This window comes from Panicum virgatum, chromosome 1K, assembly GCF_016808335.1.
Source record: "Panicum virgatum strain AP13 chromosome 1K, P.virgatum_v5, whole genome shotgun sequence".
Classification (NCBI taxonomy): Eukaryota; Viridiplantae; Streptophyta; class Magnoliopsida; order Poales; family Poaceae; genus Panicum; species Panicum virgatum.
Window position 1 is genome coordinate 13,468,565 of NC_053136.1, and position 18,619 is coordinate 13,487,183.

An 18,619-nucleotide genomic window follows, 5' to 3' on the forward strand; every position below is an offset into this window, starting at 1 on the left:
TTACCAAAATCATACACAAAGGTCCCTTGGCAAGTTTGTTTGCGTGGCTAGGGATGATATTACGGACTTGCGAGCAAGTGGGCGTGTAGCAACTTGACAGCGGGCCAAACCGCAAAAGATCTTATCTCCCGCGAGCACAGAGGATCCGATCCGTCGAAGAACAAAATCGGGCACGCGCCGCGCGCTGGCCGCAGACGTCGGCGCGAGCACAAGATAGCAGCAATAATGCCGGCCCTGCCGGATCTTGTCCGCCACTGGCCCCTTCCTCCCGTCGCCGTCGCTTTCTCCCTCCCTCACAAAACCTACCGGCTGGGCCGGCCGGCCACCGGTTCTGCATGCTTTGCTTGCCTGGAATTCAGGTACTGCCGCCTCCGGCTCCGATCCACTTGGCCACCCATGGCCAACAGCAATCGCAGGCTGTTAGGCGATTGATTATTATAGTTAGTATCCTAATCACCCAATCAAGTTGCCGGCTTGCTTTGCTGCACATTATTGGACGGAACCTTTTTTTTTTGGGAACAATTATTGGACGGAACCTGGCGGTGCCTGATGATGCTTTGCTAACTTCACACTCCAGAAAGACCCTCCCCCCCAGGACCCTATATAAGCACACACTGCCCTGCACCTTTGGCAACCAAGGCACTCAGACTCAGCTGCATCTTCCTCCTTCCAACCCCTCCAAGCACCAATTGCCATTGTGTCCACTGCTAGCTCCACTTCGTTGCGCAAGATATCTAAGCTGCGCACGCATGGCGGCTCAGATGTGGAACCTGCATGGAGAGGATGGTGGTGGACGTGGCATGGGAGAGAGCTGCCACGTCGGCCCCGGCCAGGCCGCGGACCTGCCCGGGGCCGAGGGGGCGCTCCTGATGGAGCTGATGGAGGAGGATTTGCCGGCCTCGGATGCGCTGGATGGTGACGTGGATCGGCTCAGCCACGTCATCCGGTCACTTGAGGCGGAGATCGGTGACGTGGGGACAGGGATGGTCGACAGCGAGGGCGTGGCCGTGGCCGGAGCGTCGGGCGAGGATGGTGTTATGCTTGAGGACATGTTGCTGGAGCTCGATGATCACCATGAGGGTGGGTTGTCGTTCGGGTGTTGGCCTGAGGTGCCCTTAATCGGGCACGAGGCAGAGGCTAATTGGTATGTGTACTCTAACGGGTATGAGGGTGGCGTTGTGGGGTATCAGGACATCGATCACCAGTACCAGTACCAGTATCATTGCTGTGCAGTAGAGGGCTTTGTTGAGCAGGTGTATAGCCCCTTGTGGGAATGATAGAAAAAGGACAACATGTATATATGTGAATAGTTTTCTCTTAATTTGTGGAAAAAATTGTACAAGTTAAAGAAAGGTGATCGAGAAGGTGGAAATCCAACAAGACACAATGCAAGTTTATTCTCCCGACCATGGCCTGAATGTTCAATTTTGTCCCGTTATTAACAAGGAAGAACCCTTGTGATGATTAGAGTTTCTAAAATGTAGAAGTGCACGCAAACACCACTACAAAAATTGATTAACCAAGGCACTTTGAAAAGGTCTTGGAGGCGCGCACGTTAAAAAACCGTCTCGGTTAATGCCTGTGATTAACCGAAGCAGTCATTTTTTTATTAATAGGCGGTCTAAAAAACCGCCTCGCAAAGTCGATTAACCGAGGCGGACACCTTATAAGAAACTGCCTCGGTTAATACCTCTATTTTCTGAGATGGACACCTTATAAAGAACCGCCTCGGTTAATGGACTGAGCCCAAATAAAACTCATATGAGCCCAATTATTTAGAAGACTATATAAATGAAGCAAAACCCTAACCCTACTCACTCTCTCACACTCCCTCCCCTCCCGCCGCCCCTCTCTTCCTTCTCATCTTTCCTCTTCCGCAGCCGCCTCCTGGGTCGCGCCGCGCCGCGCGCGGAGGGAGGGAGGGACGCCGACAACGGAGCCGGCCGGCCGGTGCGCGGATCCCCCTCCGTGCGGCTCCTCTTCCGTGTGCGCGAGGGCTCGCTCGCCGCCGACTCCCGCGCCGCCGTCTCCGTCGAGATCTACGCGACCGTCGAGGGCTCCTCGTGGGCTCCGCGCCGTCCCCGCCGTCCTCGGCCGCCTGCCACGCCGACGCTGCCCCACCTCCGACGCACGGCGCGGGCGCGGCCGAGGCTGATCCGGCGGCAAGCAAGGCGAATCCGGTGGCGCTAGAGGCTAATCCGGGGGCGGGCGGGCCGGATCCGGCGGCGCACAGGGCGGATCCGCCGGCGGCGGCGGCGGCCTCCCCGTGGATGGGCTCGGCGGGCCTGTCCACGGGCTTTCTATTTTTTTTGTTTTTTCTATTTGATTAACCGAGGCAGGCAAGCAACCGCCTCGGAAAATGAGTTATTTACCGTGACATTGTGTCGGAGGCGGTTGCCCAAAACACCTCGGTTAAGCGTTTTTGCCCGTCTCGGTTAATGTTTTTTGTAGTAGTGAAAAGCCGGCATATCCAATAATGTCCCTTCGTTTCTATACATATAACTAGTTGAATATCCGGCGTGTTGCTGCAGGATTTTAGAGCAAAAATATTGAAATTGAGTGTGCAGAAGTTATGAAGTTGCAGATAATTTTAGCATTGGAGATATATGACATGATTGTATATAAAAAATGCTTAAATACTGAAGTTGATGTACATATAAGAGATTCGAGTTGCTGAAACCGATAAAAAGAGAAACCATAATAATTACAATAAGGACACTTTAATGTTATTCTGGGAGGAAATGGAAATGTCTGTATCATTTTGTGAAGCAAGAGATTGGACTTTGCATTGACTCTCTTGGATAAGTGAAGTTTCTGCAAAAAAATTTAAAAAATTAAGTGTTGGCAACATAGTTGTGTAAAATGTTGATAATTGGAAAGAAGTATTTTGTTTAAGGGAAAAGTCTGTTTTTCAACCCTGAACTATCACGATAGTCCGATTTTGGCCCTTGAACTACGAAACCGGACATCCTACACCTCCAACTAACGAAACCGTTTGAAAAGCAACCCTGACTCAGCCAAAGGCCGTTTTGCTACAGTTAAATTTCCGAATTTCTGAAATTTCACACCTCTCTCAATTAAATAATAAAGAAAGCATAGTTAATATTGTCTAAAAATCATGATATTTTTTTGAGGGGTAGATCAAAACACAAGGAATCTATTTTAGCTAGATGTGCTACAATAGACATAAAGGAATTTGAATTATAAAATTTTAAAAATAGGTAGAATTCAAAATTCCTTGAATTTTTAGGTCAGCTAAACCTATGATAAAAATGCATTAAAAATATGATAATTCATAATTTTTTATTTAGTTTAGTTAGGTACTTTTTATTGGCCCAAGTTCTATAGAAAATTCATAAATTAAAATTTGAGGAATCAAATTTGATTCAAATTTGAGCATTGCGAAGGAATTCAAAAACTTTCATAAAAACTTGGGCCAATAAAAAATACCTTATTAAACTAAATAAAAAATTATGAATTATCATATTTTTATTTCATTTTTATCAAAGGTTTAGCTAACCCAAAAATTCAAGAAATTTTAAATTCTAAATATTTTTAAAATTTTATAATTCAAATTTCATTATTTTTAATGTATCACATCTAGCCAAAATAAATTCCTTGTCTTTTTATCTACCTCCCAAAAAAATATCATGATTTTTAGACAATATTAACTATGCTTTCTTTCTTATTTAATTGAGAGGTGTGAAATTCCAGAAATTCGAAAATATTACTGTAGCAAAACCGCCCTCAAAACAGCTTGCTACAGTGCTCGAGGGGGTGATTCGGACGGTTTTGCCAGTTCGAGGGCCTATGTTACCCGGTTTCGTAGTATGAGGTTGAAAAACAGACTTCTTAACTAGTTTGAGGTTGTAAAATAGACTTATCCCTTTGTTTTTGTTTAATGGTTCTAGTACCTATGTTTCATTGGACGGATGTAGATATTTTGAATTGGTTATGGATTCTCCACCATCGTGATCTGCATCACTATAGTATAATAGGATGTTAAGAATGAGCGTGATAAAAATGAATGAGGGATGTTAGCACATACATTATTTTGTGATGTTTTGTTGCTAATTCCGTCATATGGCAATAATAAAACCAAGTAAAAAGGAAAGAACTTTCAGTGGGTTGCGGAAGGCTAGGATATGAGCTTTTATTTTCATTCAGATCCAATGGTGGAAATAAAATGATGACGTGGCTTCACCATATGTGAGAGAAATAATTATTAATGACTCTTAGTGGGCTGCACTTATATAAGATATATAGATATAGATGTCATATATTTAAAAACGAATGTAATATTAACATTAGTAAAGCTGACTTCCATGTGGTAACCACTTTAGGATCCGTCGGCAACACTTGGAACGAGGCCCGTTCAACCTGGAACGCTGCGGCTCTTATTGAAGCCAGGTGGATTCATTTTGGCCTGTTTGGTTCGGCCTGGCGTGGAATGGAAACCAGCCCGGCATGGCCAATCCGCCCCTCACCACGACGGAACATATCGACAAATGTTAAAAGTCACACATATAACTGGCAGTCAAATCATCACATAAGATAAAATAATTTTTTATTACTGAAACAATTGAAAAATTATTTCGTAACAAACAAAATTATTCCAACAATAAAAAGTTATTCTAGCTATGAAACATGAGTGGATCGATTCGTTGGACCGATTTTAGGTCCAAAACACAGAATCCGGGAGGGATGGGCTGCATGCGGCAGGTTCACTCGGGGGTCACGTGCGTAACCTTGAGCAGCACCCGCTGGACCTCCCACCCTCCGGATCAAATCCTGCCTTGTGTGAGAAGGAATGATTGGAGGAAGAGGATCCACTAGATCCTATCCTGATCTGGTTTTGGACAGGAACCAATCCATCATCTGCCAAACGGGATCTCGTTTGGTCTTGTTTGGACTTCTAGAGTGTAGAATGTCATATTCAGGGAGCGGGACTGCTCATAGGCGTAGAATGTTCTAGAATAAGAGATGTCACGTGGACCATATCTTATCCTCTTGTAACTACTCGGACACGAGTAAAACTAGTCGAAATAGAAGAAAACTACTCGATCGTGTTCTAGTAGGACTCCTAAGCTCGTATCTGGCTAGAATTTCCATGTAACCATATCCCCTCAAACTATATAAGGGCGTGCAGAGACCTCCCACTCTAAACACATCAACCTCTAAGGCAATACAAACCAACACACATGACATAAGGTATTACACTCTCGGCGGTCCGACCTGTCTAAAGTTTTGTATTCCTTGCACCATCGTGTTCCAGATCTCGGCGATTTCTCACATGAAACTAACCACCTTGGGGTATCTTTCGGTGGGCTTAGTGGCTAATAAACACCAACATAGAAGCAATGGCAAACATAATTAGATACTGCTAAAGTGCTACAATACCCGTTTCCTCTATCTAGCTTCTGCCGTAGTTGCAACGAGCCCAAAAAAATGGTTTGCAAAGTTTTCTTTTCGACAAATTTGTACTCTGTCACTATATGGAACCAACTAAGAAATTCATTGCAAAGCGCCAAAGCCTCTATGCAGTTGAGCAAAGCATTTTTTGGGCCCCATCTTAACGGCTGCCCGCTTGGTAAGGCCCGTCCTCGTGGGCGTGCAGCCGGTTCAGCTGAACAGAGCCTCAATTTACAGGGGCCTCCAAATTCAAGATCTGCAACCTGCTAGGTCTGTCAATATTTGGCGGTCTATGTCATTGGCTCCTGGTTCCCAACGGAGGGGGATTAAGATCTCCTTCAGTTTTTTAAAGTAGCTATGTCACGTCGAATATTCGGATGTCAATTTAAATATTTGAATGCCAACTTAATATAAAATTAATTATATAAGTTTAATTAAAACTCTAGACAAATCTATTAAGTATAATTAATGCACGATTAACAGATATTTATCATGAGCGGATCTAGTACTGGGTCAGCCGGTGCTCGAGTCCCTCCTACATATCTAGAAGCATGAAACCCCTCCTAAGGCCCCTTATAAATTTGTAGCCATTGAAGTTTGAAAGAAGTAGCTATACGTAGATGAAGAGAATAAGTCTGTTTTAATATTTTTTCTAGATCCACCGCGGATGGTTACTACAATAATTAGTGGTCAATTATTATGAACTAATTAAGTTTAATAGATTCATCTCATGATTAAGTCACGACTTATAAAATTTGTAGTAAGTCTATATTTAGTACTGCTAATTAGTGTTTAAATATGTGATGTGACGAGACTAATGATTTAAACCGAAAAACCAAACCTAACCTATGGGTGAGAGAAAACACACCAACCACAAGAACTTTGGCTTATAAAGGCATGTACAACGGCGAGCCGGTGCCGTCGACTTGCATCAAACCAAACAAAATGCATCCTCCGTGAGCCGATACAATGAGGAGAGAGAGAGGCGTCGTCGCCTCCTTCGTCGACTGCGGGGGTGCGTGCTCCGATGGAAATCGACAGCTCCGAGCGACCGCTGCAGGAGCGGAGGCGAGTCGTCGCCGGCTGCAAGGATCCGATGCGCGGGCGGGAGGGCGCGCGCCGAATCCATTTTGGCGGCAAATCGAGCGCAATCTCCGCTCCTCTATACCAGGCCTCTCCTCCGACTGCCGTGGCTGCCAACACAACCGGGTGATAAAGGAAAACCTACTATGATCCTTGAAGCGGTAGCATCTCGGGATCTTCGTATATGGCATGTTTTTTTGGTATCGCTGGATCTAACAATGATATCAATGTTTTGAATAAGTCACCACTATTCATTGATGCGATAAAAGGAGAAGCCCCGGGAGTTAATTATAATGTAAATAGAAACCACTATGACAGGGTGTACTATCTTCTGATGGGATTTATCCACAGTGGGCTGCTTTTGTGAAGACAATATCAAAGCCTCAAGCGGAGAAACATAGATTATATGCACAACATCAAGAAGGGGCATGGAAGGATGTTGAGAAGGCCTTTGGGGTATTACAGTCCCGTTTTGATATTGTCAACCGTCCGGCACGGTTTTGGAAACCGAGTGATGTTGTTAACATAATGCAAGATTGCGTTATCCTTCATAATATGATAGTCGAAGATGAAAAAAGAGTTGGTTACAATTTCATTGGATTTGAATGAGAATCCGAGTGCAACCATTGTCTTACCACCGGAAGTGAGTACAAATGACAACCCTAGTCCATGCTTTGCGGAGGTGCTTCAAAGAAACTCGGCTATACGGGCTCGATCTACACATAGGCAACTCAAGAATGATTTAGTTGAGCACATATGGCATCGTTATGGGCGAACGGAAAACTAGAGCAACATGTTCAAGGCGAGCCATGACTTTGTTATTATATCATGTCATATATTTCTATCCATATAAATATATATTGTATACATTATTATTCTAAGAGTCATACTAATTATTTGATATATTGTGTATTCTTCCATGTATGCAATACAGTGGTTACAAAGATTAAAATATGCACTAGATCACCATGATTCATGTGTCAAAGAGTGAATTAAATACCTAACAGACAGCTAAACAGACAACCCGTTGTACAAGCTGTCTGTTTAGTTGTCTATGTGTGACAAACAGACAGCACTGTTTGGACCTTTGTACATGCCCTAAAGAGGAGTGTACCAAAATCAAGCTCGGGCCACTGCCATCGACCTATCATCACCGGACAATAAAAGTTCACAGGAAGACGGATTTATTGGCATGACCCAAAGTACAACACGGCACAAAATATTTTGGACCGTGCTGGCACAACACGAACACAAGGGCCGTGCCGTGTCTAGGATCTTAGCACGATGGGATGTATGGCACGACCCGAATTTTGAGCCGTGCTTGAGCTGGCACGGCACGGAAACAGCCCATCGACCAGTACGTAGCCCGTTATTCTACTATGGCAGTTATTCTTCCTTTGTAATTAACAACAATCATGAAAGAAAATATTATTCATTGAAGAAAATCACGTAATTTTCCTACCGTCAATAGTTTATGTGTTTCCTAATTGCAATAGTAATATTTCTGCATGAATGCATATAAATCCAATTGCAAGTATCCGAAGAGCCGTGCTTGGACCGGCACGACATGAAGACGTGCCGGCGTGTTGTGGGCCGTGCTTGGGTTTGATAATAGACTTGTCATGACAGCACGGCATGACACAATGTGCCGACCGTGGTTAAAAATCTAGACCCGACACGGCACGAGGCACGTTAGCGCCAGTCCGGGCCGGGCCGGGCCGGGCCGGCACTGCACGGACCAAGTCCCAGCTCTGTCGAATAGTTGTCCTTTCCTTATCTAAAGAAAGAAAAGTTTTAGGCCATCAGGATGCGGCCTGGCAAGTTTGACTCGTCAAGTCGTCATTTTGTCGAGATCGCCGCCGCGCCAGTGCAGGCATCTTTGGTGTTGATGGATCACGACGTTCAAATAGGAAGGGAAAAACAAAAAATCCCCACCCAACCCCCTTGCAGCGATGCTCGCCGGCGCCGGCTATGGCATCCTCGCCGTTGTCCTTGTCCTCATGCTTCCTCAGGTTACCTGCTTCTCCAACCAAACCGTGTGCGACAACGGCAGCGAAGTCGCCCCCTACGCGGCCAACGGCACCTTCCGGAGGAACCTGGGCCTTCTCGCCGCGTCGCTCCCCGGCAGCACCTCCGCCGCGCCGGCGGGCTTCGCGAACGCCACCGAGGGCGCGTCGCCCGACCAGGTCTACGCGACGGCGCTGTGCCGAGGCGACCTCAACGCCTCCTCCTGCCGCGCTTGCGTGGCCGCGGCGTTCGCTGACGCGGTGCAAGGCTGCCCCGGCAACCGGGGCGTCGCCGTGTACGAGGACGCCTGCAGCCTCCGCTTCTCCGGCCAGCGGTTCACCGATTTCCTCAGGGAAGACCAGTGGAAGGTCTCGGAAATCCTGTACGTGCATGCTATTCGATTCGACCAGTAGCTTGAACTTGTAGCTTTAATAAGTTTTTTTTAGGAAAATCGTAGCTTTAATTTGTTTCAAGCGTCCATGTATGTATCTCCCAGTCCCTGACTCCCTGCTACAGACCAGAATGCAACGGGGAACTAACTGGTTAATTATTCAACTGGTTACAAGCAGTTGGGAGCCTGAGCAGGATACAGCGACCGTGGAGGTCCCAGCTGAGTGGTTCAGCGCCGCCGTCACGAAGATCCTCGCCGCCGTGATCGACCGCGCGGCGGCGGGCAACTCGACGGCCACCAAGAAGTACTTCGCCACGGGCGAAGAGGACTTCGACCCGAGGATCTACGGGCTGGCGCAGTGCTCGCCGATGACGACGCCGCCGCAGTGCCGGGGCTGCCTTGGCTTGCTCCTCGGGATCGTGGCAGCGCAGTACTTGGGCGCGCGGCCGCAGTGGGTCAGAGTTGTCTCGGACTGGTGCAGCCTGATGTACAGCGCGCGGCCATTCTACGAGGGCCGGGCGATGCTCCAGGTCTTAGCGCCACCAGCATCTGCCGCTCCAAAGGCTGGAGCAGGTACAGGTCGCCTAGGCAGTAGCCACACACTTCTCGATCGCTCGCCCAGCATTTTTGGGTCTCCTTTGCAACAGAGGGTCGTCATGCTGAAATCTTTACATGGAAAAATATGTTCTAGCTACTTCATTGAAAAAGTTCGTGTTTGTACGCAGGGAAGAAAAGAAGTGAGCCAGGAATCCTCGCAGGCGTCGCATGTAGTGTTGTTGTAGTACTGATCCTATCAGTTTTCGTGTTCGTTCGGCGCAGGAGAAGGGCTAATAAGCCAGCCGAGAAGGACCACCGTGAGTAGTAGTACAGTGAAGTCTCTTCTTCAACAGTTTGTGAATTATCTGTGTTTTGACATAGTTCTTGTCATACGGCAACAGTATCAAAGAAAATAACGAGGGCACAATGCATGATTTTCGATTTGCCTGCACTGCAAGAGGCAACTGAAAACTTCTCAGAGAACAACAAACTCGGAGAAGGTGGTTTTGGTACTGTATACAGGGTAAGTTAGCAGGGAAAATGTTTAAGTATATATTGTGCTTGAGTTTTCAAAAAAAAGAGGAATTTGTTGTTGTGTATTGTCTGACAAATTACCTGCCGCAGGGAATACTCTCAGATGGGCAAGAAATTGCAGTGAAGAAACTTCTGGGAAGAACTGGGCATGGATTGCATCAGCTACACAATGAAGTCAGGGTACTGGCAGAGCTTCAACACAAGAACCTTGTTAGGTTACAGGGGTTCTGCTCGCATCCGGAAGAGACACTTCTTGTTTGTGAATATATTAAGAACGGGAGCCTGGACAACTTCCTATTCGGTATTTTCTTTCTCACTGACATCTTCAGAAGCATACCCAGAACTAAATTTCTTGTCACCGTAGAAAAAAGAAAATTGCTGTCCCAACATACATAAGTAACAATGAAGTTGTCAGTACCAGATGAGTGAATAGAAACGTAGACCAATTATGCAAGATAGCAAATAAGAATAAAAGGAGAAATGCAAAGATGCCAGTAAATGTTTAATGTTTACCATAGCATTTCCGGGCAAACCAGTTGTGACAGATACCTAAGACATTTTCTGAATTTTATTGGCGGTATGGTTGAGTTGAGTATTTTTGTCCCAATAGATGACAGTAGGGAAATTTCTCTAAATTGGGAGCAAAGGTACAACATCATTCTTGGAATTGCCAAGGGTATACTGTATCTTCATGAGGACTCCAAAATGAGGATCATCCACCGTGACCTGAAAGCAAATAATATTCTACTTGATGAAGACATGGATCCAAAAATTGCAGACTTTGGATTGGCAAGGCTGCTAGGAGAAGATCATTCACAAACTAAGACAACTAAAGTTGTCGGAACATTGTAAGCTCATCACTATAGAAACTATAATATCATACACAACAGCAGCTATCTAAAAAAACGCAGCAGATCGATTAACTGCTCATTCTCTGCAGCGGTTATATGGCACCCGAGTACGTAATAGATGGAAGTGTGTCAACTAAGATCGATATTTTCAGCTTTGGTGTGTTGGTCCTCGAAATTGTGACTAGGAGAAATAACAGCAGTTCTGAAGATCACGACGCGGTGAATCTCCTTAGCGATGTAAGTGTTAATCATACTCCCCTTGCATTGTATACTGAATTTTGAAAGTACTCACTATTACTATTTGGGTGGGCAGGTTTGGAATTGTTGGACAAAAGGGACAGTTTCACAAATGGTGGACCAACACCAATCCCTCGATGGATACTTTCTTCGACAAGCACTACGATGCATTCACATCGGCTTGCTCTGCGTCCAGCCGGACCCTGACGACAGGCCTCGCATATCATCCGTAGTTTTCATGTTAACCAGGGGAAACATGGAGCTTCCGCCACCGGCACAACCTGCATTCTACTTTGGAAGAGAATCTAACTTACCTTCTCCATCGTGTGGGCAACGCAGCTATGCTTATGGTCGACCTAATATAGGGGGCATTTCTGTAAATGAGGTTACACTTACTGAGCCGTATCCTAGATAACCGTGGGGGTATTGGAACATTTCAAATGCAGGAGAATCCAATTGTCAATTTCCTCCGGCGCCACCAGACTAGATGGAAAACGCTGTCGTTACGAATCATGCAATTCGTTCAATGCATTTTGTTTTACCACACTAGCCTTGCAAAATGATTATATTCAACATGTATTCTTCCTACACTACACCATGATTTAGTGGAGTGAGGCAAACTATATTTATGTTGGTCATTCACCCACCCCCTCCACTAACAAGGACAAGGTGGAACTAGGTTTCACTACTTCCACCATTCTATTAAACAGATGGGCCTTCAGCACGCGAGCTCCACCCGCCGGGGGCCGTGAGGCTTGCCCGTCGGCATGGGAGCTCCGCCAGTAGGGTTCGCTAGAGCTCTGTCAGTTGGAGGACGGCGGGGGCGGTGGGGTCACGGGGAAGGGAAAAAAAAATATATCGGTAACCAAGTTGAACCAACGAGCCATCGAATCGAGAACTTGAATGGTTAATCACCGGTCTGATTCTAATAACTATGGTTTTCATTTATGAAATAGACAATCTTCATAGTGTTTGAGCGACTTGTTCGACTGCTGTGAACAAGACCCTGTTTTTGTTCTTCTCGGCAGTGGAGACAAGTCCTGTCGAATAATATCAACAACATATTCTATCCATTCGCATACTTTATATACATCTACAATTTCATATTGTATTCTTTTACATTTTTACTTGTGTTCTTCGATTGCTTGCGGAGAAAGCTTTTTTGGTGGAATTGAATTGTGCTTTGTTGATAACCAACAGAGTAGCGGTGTAGCGATTGCAGAATTTGGTCATGTCTGATTCGAAGCCCGGAACGTGACCGTTGAGTGTTCCACCCATCGAATCTATTGTACTTATTAGAAGATTGGACCCGCCCCTATCACCCGCTAGGCCGCTATCCTTATGATCAGTAGGCCTAGGCATCTATGGGGTGGGCCAAGCCATGGAAATATGGAAGGTGGCACATGGTGCAAGACGCCATGGATCACAAGATATGATAGGAACTAGCCGAGTATAAAGGAAACCTCTGTTGTAATAGTATCTGACTCACTTTTCTTGTAACTGACTCCGATTTGTAACCCTACACCCCATCCTATATAAGGTAGATATAGAGATCTACCTGGTGCAACCCTAGCATCAACCACTACTACAGAAGCACCAATTAGTCCCGGTCCCTAAGCCCCTTTAGTCCCGTTGTAGCAACCGGGACTATGAATCCGGGACTAAAAATCCCGAGCTTTAGTCCCGGTTGCTACAACCGGGACCAACTACGAAAAATCCCGAAATTTAGTCCCGGTTGCTACAACCGGGACCAAAGGGTCCGTGATGCTACAAAATTTTTTGCGCCCCATGGGAATCGACGGATCTGGGATCTCTTGCTTCGCGCGTAGGTTGCTTACCACACCATCTACATAGCATATGTGATTCTACATGGGATGCCTTTCTTTTGAACTAACCCATGGAGGGCCTTTTACTCCCGAGTGGTACCACCTGGGACTAAAGGGTTGGGCCTTTTAATCCCAGTTGGAGCCACCAACCGGGACTAAAGATAGATTTTTAGTTCCGATTGGTGGCTACAATCAGGATTAAAGGGCCCTTTGGTCCCCTAGGGGTTGGAATCGGGACTAATGTCTATTAGTCCTTGGTCCAATACCAGCTGTGACAAATATAAAGGATCAATGATCCTTTCTGTAGTAGTGAATCTATACAGAATACGATTTGCTCCTTGTCAATCGGTTGAGAATATGTATATCCATCAATCGACGCTATAAGCCATCCGATCAAGGCTGAATGTCTGTGATGATTCAGTGTGTAATTTGTGTTGTCGGGTCCGCATGCGAGTTTCTTGTTGCCCGTTTAGATGTTGTCGGGTCCGTTTGTCTTGTCCACCTACCTGTTTACCTCACCGGCCCGGCAAACATCACTATCGCCCCAACCCATCCTCACTCTCCCGGAGCCGTAGCAAACATCGTGTCTAAACCTAGATCTAGACTTCACCTCCGGCGATCTCCCGGCCATGTCGGCATGCCAACCTGTCTCCTCTCTTCTCCGCTCCTCTTCCTGTCTCTATGAAGCCTCACTCGCTGCCCCCACGCCCGCAGCTGCCGCCGCAGCACTGCCCATCCCCGTCCAGGGGTAACTCATGAATCACTCAGCCGCTTTTGTCTTGTCCGCTGCAGCTCAGGCAGCGCCTCGCCACCCTGCCGTGAGAGACCGAGAAGATCAGGTAATTAAGCACCCAATGTATGGACGAGAGTTTGAGACAGAGTAGCTGTTTGCGGTTAGCGTGTCCTCAACACTGGCTCCTCCATCGATGTAAGGGCGCCCTCCATTTGTCCCCGCTGCTGACCCGCGTTCCATTTTGTGATGATACAACTTGATCTGATGAAGGGTGGATCCAATAGTGTCAGATTGATCTGGGGCACGCATATCTGAGTAGCCTATGATTAGGATTTTAGATCTTCCGCTGTAGCATGATCATTGATCATTTATCCGGTGCCTTGTGGTTTATTGGTGTTCATGACCTTTTGTATTGTTTATGGTTTATTTTCCTGTATACACATTTTCAAATATAATTTGTTGTGAATTTGTTTTTTTTGTCATTTTCAATTATAATGTAAAGGATTTAAGTTGGTAGGTGCGTGTTTTCACAAGTTTATCTATCTTGTCCCTTATTTCACAATATCTTTTTTGAATGAATCCCTTGTTCTGGGCCTTCTAGTTTGTGATGGTAATTTGGGGTTGTCTGATTTGTGCAGGTTCTAGATGCCCCAGCAAAGGAAGTCTACACTACTATCAATAATTAATATACTATGGTCGCAATCCAGTTTTCCTGACTTTGAATCGAAGACTGCAAATATTGTGCCTTGAACATGCTGGGACAATTCATTTTGGACAGGTGTAAGTCAAAGCGTCGATATTTATTTTCAAAAGTATAATTTTGTCCAACAGATGGCAATGACCTTTGCGGTATGGAAAAGTCTATTATTTGTCCATGCCATGAGTGTGGAACTAATAACCTGACACCTTTTACTCAATAGAGTTTTGTTGTTTCTCTTACCTACGTTTTATTGTTTCTAAAAAATATCTAAAATTTGTGTGTATTAACTAGCACCTCTAGCTAAGACAAGGCTGCTAGAAAGGCAGTTACACTTTAGCAACTAGCATGTTTTGCATGCTCTATTCAGCTTGTGCCGAGATTACAATTTTGTACAATGTTCAGAGATTTAGCAGCAGCTCTATTCAAGGTCAGTGGGAGCGTCCTTCCCTGTTGATCGAGTTTTTTATTCAACTTGGTTGTACCGAGTAATATAATGTACTTTTGAGCTCAGAAAAATGAAAAATCTTGTATATGATAATTTTCTAACATCATTTTTACTCAAAACTTCCTCTGGTTTTCGTGTTTCATGAATTAGTTATAGTTTCCATCTAAAAACTTACAAGTTTTACATATAAATATTACACTTTTATTGTTTATGTAATTTTCAATATAATTGCATTGCGCCTTTGGTATATTTTTTTTTCAGTTTGACCAAGACTGATACGTGCATTGCCAAATAAGACAAGTGATGTTTGTTTGCAGTAACTTGATAATGAATATTGTAGTGTCATTGCATAATTTTCGTGCCTCTACTATGTTGGAGTCTTGACTCCTATGGTGGAAAGACCTTAATATTGCAATGCTCACTTTTACTAGACTGACACAATTTTTTGTTATATTTTACTACCAGTGCTTCACTTTTGAAAGAGGTTAATTATAACTTTTAAGTTTCCGATCCGTTGAAGTACTTAAATTTTAGAACTTATTGTGTATTCTTTAATTCCTTAATGATAATTTATCTAAACCCCTACCAGACGACCCATTCTCTTTTTAAGTAATCCATTTCTCTAGTTACTAGTTCATAGCACATTATACTGTGATGTATAATCGACTAAGTATTTGTTTCTCTTTTTTTGTTCTTATATGGCGATTCTTTGGAATTCTGCTTTGCAGGTTGAGGTACACCAAAAGCATGTTATTGGTTGAATTTATAATTATTCCTTTGTAAATTTTATTTATTTACTGGACTTTATGTCTATGAATTATTTTGTCAAGTCCGAAAGCAGGTTGCCGGTTGAGGTGCACCAAAAGCCTATCTCTTTCATTGCGATAGAGGCACCAACCCACTCATCAACTCCAAGTCCAAGGTACACATTTCATAGTCAACAAACATGTTGAGTTCCCTTTGTTGATATATATGATGAGCATCCTCGTTTCTCATTTTAAGTTTATACAATGTTCTTATGGCGTTAAGGCGAGTTGTGGTGAGTCACCACCGCCTAGCCGCCTAGGCGGGCTAAGGCGACGCCTAGGCGGGCTAAAACGCCTAGGCGGGCCAAAATAGGGGAGCGCCTTGTCACCTAGGCGACGCCATAAGAACATTGAGTTTATATAGGACTAAAAGCTGATATTTCACTTATCTCTACTCATTTGTCAAGAATCATATTATTAGATTGTTGTCTCTTTTATAAAATTGATGTTGTATCATAGAGACCACTGTTGTGTTGTTTACTCAAAACTTATTTTTCAATTTAAAAATTCAAACAGCATACATAAATATTACACAACTACTACTTATATAATTTCAATAAAATTGTAGCATAATTTTTTTTGTTTAAGTGTTACCTACAATAGAACTTCTGGTCGATATGGGTATTCCTCATCGAATTTTTCTTTGTCCAGTTTATAGTTGACTAGATTTCCATTTTTACTGTATCTTGCTAGCTGGTACAAATCATACTTGATGTGAGCTTTTCCCTTGTGATCAAAGTATCTCTGAAAATTTTAATTTAATCACACCCTGATGTAGCAATATATTTCTTTTCTTATTTTGTGGTCAGTTGACCGAATCATTGTGGCTGTAGCTAGCTATAGATGTCATCACTATAAAGGATTATTATGATTTGATTTCATTATGTGTACACCATCTAGATGATGATTTTTATGCAGATTTACAAGAGTCTTGTGGTTCTGAATGCCTCAGCAGATAATTCCATCTTAAGCATACTAGCTTATAGAATTCTATGGTAGATATCTCTGTCGGTCCAATCCTGCCCTCATTTTGTGTTGTGCTTGTATGCCATCTATAGCCTGTTTAATTTCTTAGCATTTTTGTGCGATGGCTATCTTGGTCGGTCAAGCTGTACTGTAAATATGTGTTCTTTTTTGGTTATTTGACCCATTCGGCCTTGTAAAAAATAACTGTCAGAAGTTATGTGCTTAGTTACTATCATAGTCAACTAATTTTTCTATGATACAAGTGGTGTGATTTTTCTTGAACAAGATTAGTGTAATTTTTATTCAATTATACACATTATTTGTGTATTCTGCTACTTCCATCCATGCTCACTCTACCTTCATAGTTGTATTTTATCACAACTGTATATTTCTATACTTTGAATTTTTCTGTCCCTCTATCATATTAGTAGCATTGTAACTTATATAGTGCATATGAACTTAATGTAGGTTCATACATAACTACTATCAAATTTAATTCTAATTACGTAATATTTTGACTATGTAAACATTTAATTAGTCGGGTAAGTTTTGTATCTTATACTTGATATAAACTCATACTTTTTTCTCTTAGGATGTACATGTATAGATGGGTTCTGCAGAGTTTCTTCCAAACTCGCTAGCTCTGTCCATGACTTCATTGTCAATGTTCTAAATTCTAGTCTCCATCATTCCCTCCATTTCTCTCTATGATGTCCATTTTTCTTATCAAGCATGTCTTGGTTTTAAATATGAATCTTTGAACTGAGTGCATTGTTTTTTTAATGAATGGAATTGGACTATGTATGAAGAAAAAAAACTTTCAGATTCTTAGTTTTCTTTTCATAGTTATGGGATTTGAAACCTTGAATCCCATAATTTACTTTGCAGGACGCAATTCAAAAATGGTGTGGATCATATATATATAAATATATATATATATATATATACATATATACATATATATATATACATACATATATACATACATACATATATACATACATACATACATACATACATACATACATACATACATACATACATACATACATACATACATACATACATACATACATACATACATACATATATACATATACATATATACATATATATATACATATACATATATATATACAACATATATATACATATATACATATATATACATATATATATACATATATATATGTATATGTATATGTATATATATATGTATATGTATATATATATGTATATATGTATATGTATATATGTATGTATGTATATATGTATATATATATACTCCCTCCGTATCGTGAATAGATGTCGTTTTGGGCGATGGGTGCAGTTGCACAATAGATGTCGTTCCTCCCATCGCCAGCCAAAACTGACGTCTTTGCCCCTGCATGCCTCTTCGATCGCCGCACGCGCTGCTTGGCTCAACGCCGCACGCGCCGCTTCGCATTAACTCCGTTGTTTAATCGTGTGCTGCGCACCTCGCCTCTTCTCGTCTCCCTCGCCATCGCCCGCCGCTCGTCTCCCTCGCCGCCGCTGGCCGCTGCACGAACCACCCGCGCTCCTCGCTTGCTGGTCGATGGACCCTAGCGCTCGCGAAGCCATGGATGCGCCGGACTTGGCGCTGGACTCCATGGAGGCGGACGAGTTGGAGCTCACGCGCACGCCTGGCTCATCACCGGCCTGGCTCACGCGCACGACTTCTTCATCTCGTTTCGTTGCTATGGAGACCGGCGGCGCTCGGGTGCTGGTCGCCGTGGAGTCGGAGGCGCTCGTCACGGAGGACATCGGGCAGGAGTCAGAGGAGGTCGCCGCGGAGGACGTCGTCGACCCGCTGCTGTCCGTGGACGACTCCGACCCGCTGCTCTCCGTCGCACAGGATTCACAAGAGCCGGATGAGGTTATCGTGGTGCTCGCCGCGGACGGCATGGTGCCGGATTCGCAGGAGGTCGCGGCGGATGGCGTGGCGCTGGACTCACAGGAGCCGGACGAGGGCATCATGCCGGAGTTGCTGGATCCCCCGCCGGACTCCATGGAGGTGGTGCCGGATTCGCAGGAGGTCGCCGCGGACGGCATGACGCTGGACTCGCAGGC

At 44.1% G+C, this 18,619-nt stretch overlaps 1 protein-coding gene across 3 annotated transcripts; it reads left to right on the top strand.

Annotated features, from left to right (window-relative positions):
- Positions 1–8,347: 8,347 nt before the first annotated feature.
- LOC120695852 (putative receptor-like protein kinase At4g00960) lies at positions 8,348–11,598 on the top strand. Of its 3 annotated transcripts, none has more exons than XM_039979084.1 (8): positions 8,348–8,884; positions 9,072–9,466; positions 9,619–9,747; positions 9,832–9,953; positions 10,055–10,265; positions 10,743–10,812; positions 10,905–11,052; positions 11,129–11,598. In XM_039979084.1, exons 1-8 carry the CDS (start codon positions 8,448–8,450, stop codon positions 11,465–11,467), a joined length of 1,851 nt encoding a protein of 616 aa, XP_039835018.1. In that variant the 5' UTR covers positions 8,348–8,447; the 3' UTR covers positions 11,468–11,598. The 3 variants fall into 3 exon arrangements, with proteins under 3 accessions (XP_039835018.1, XP_039835012.1, XP_039835008.1); XM_039979078.1 differs by having other exon boundaries at positions 8,351–8,870; positions 10,575–10,812; XM_039979074.1 differs by having other exon boundaries at positions 8,352–8,884; positions 10,575–10,812.
- The last annotated feature ends 7,021 nt before the right edge of the window (positions 11,599–18,619 follow it).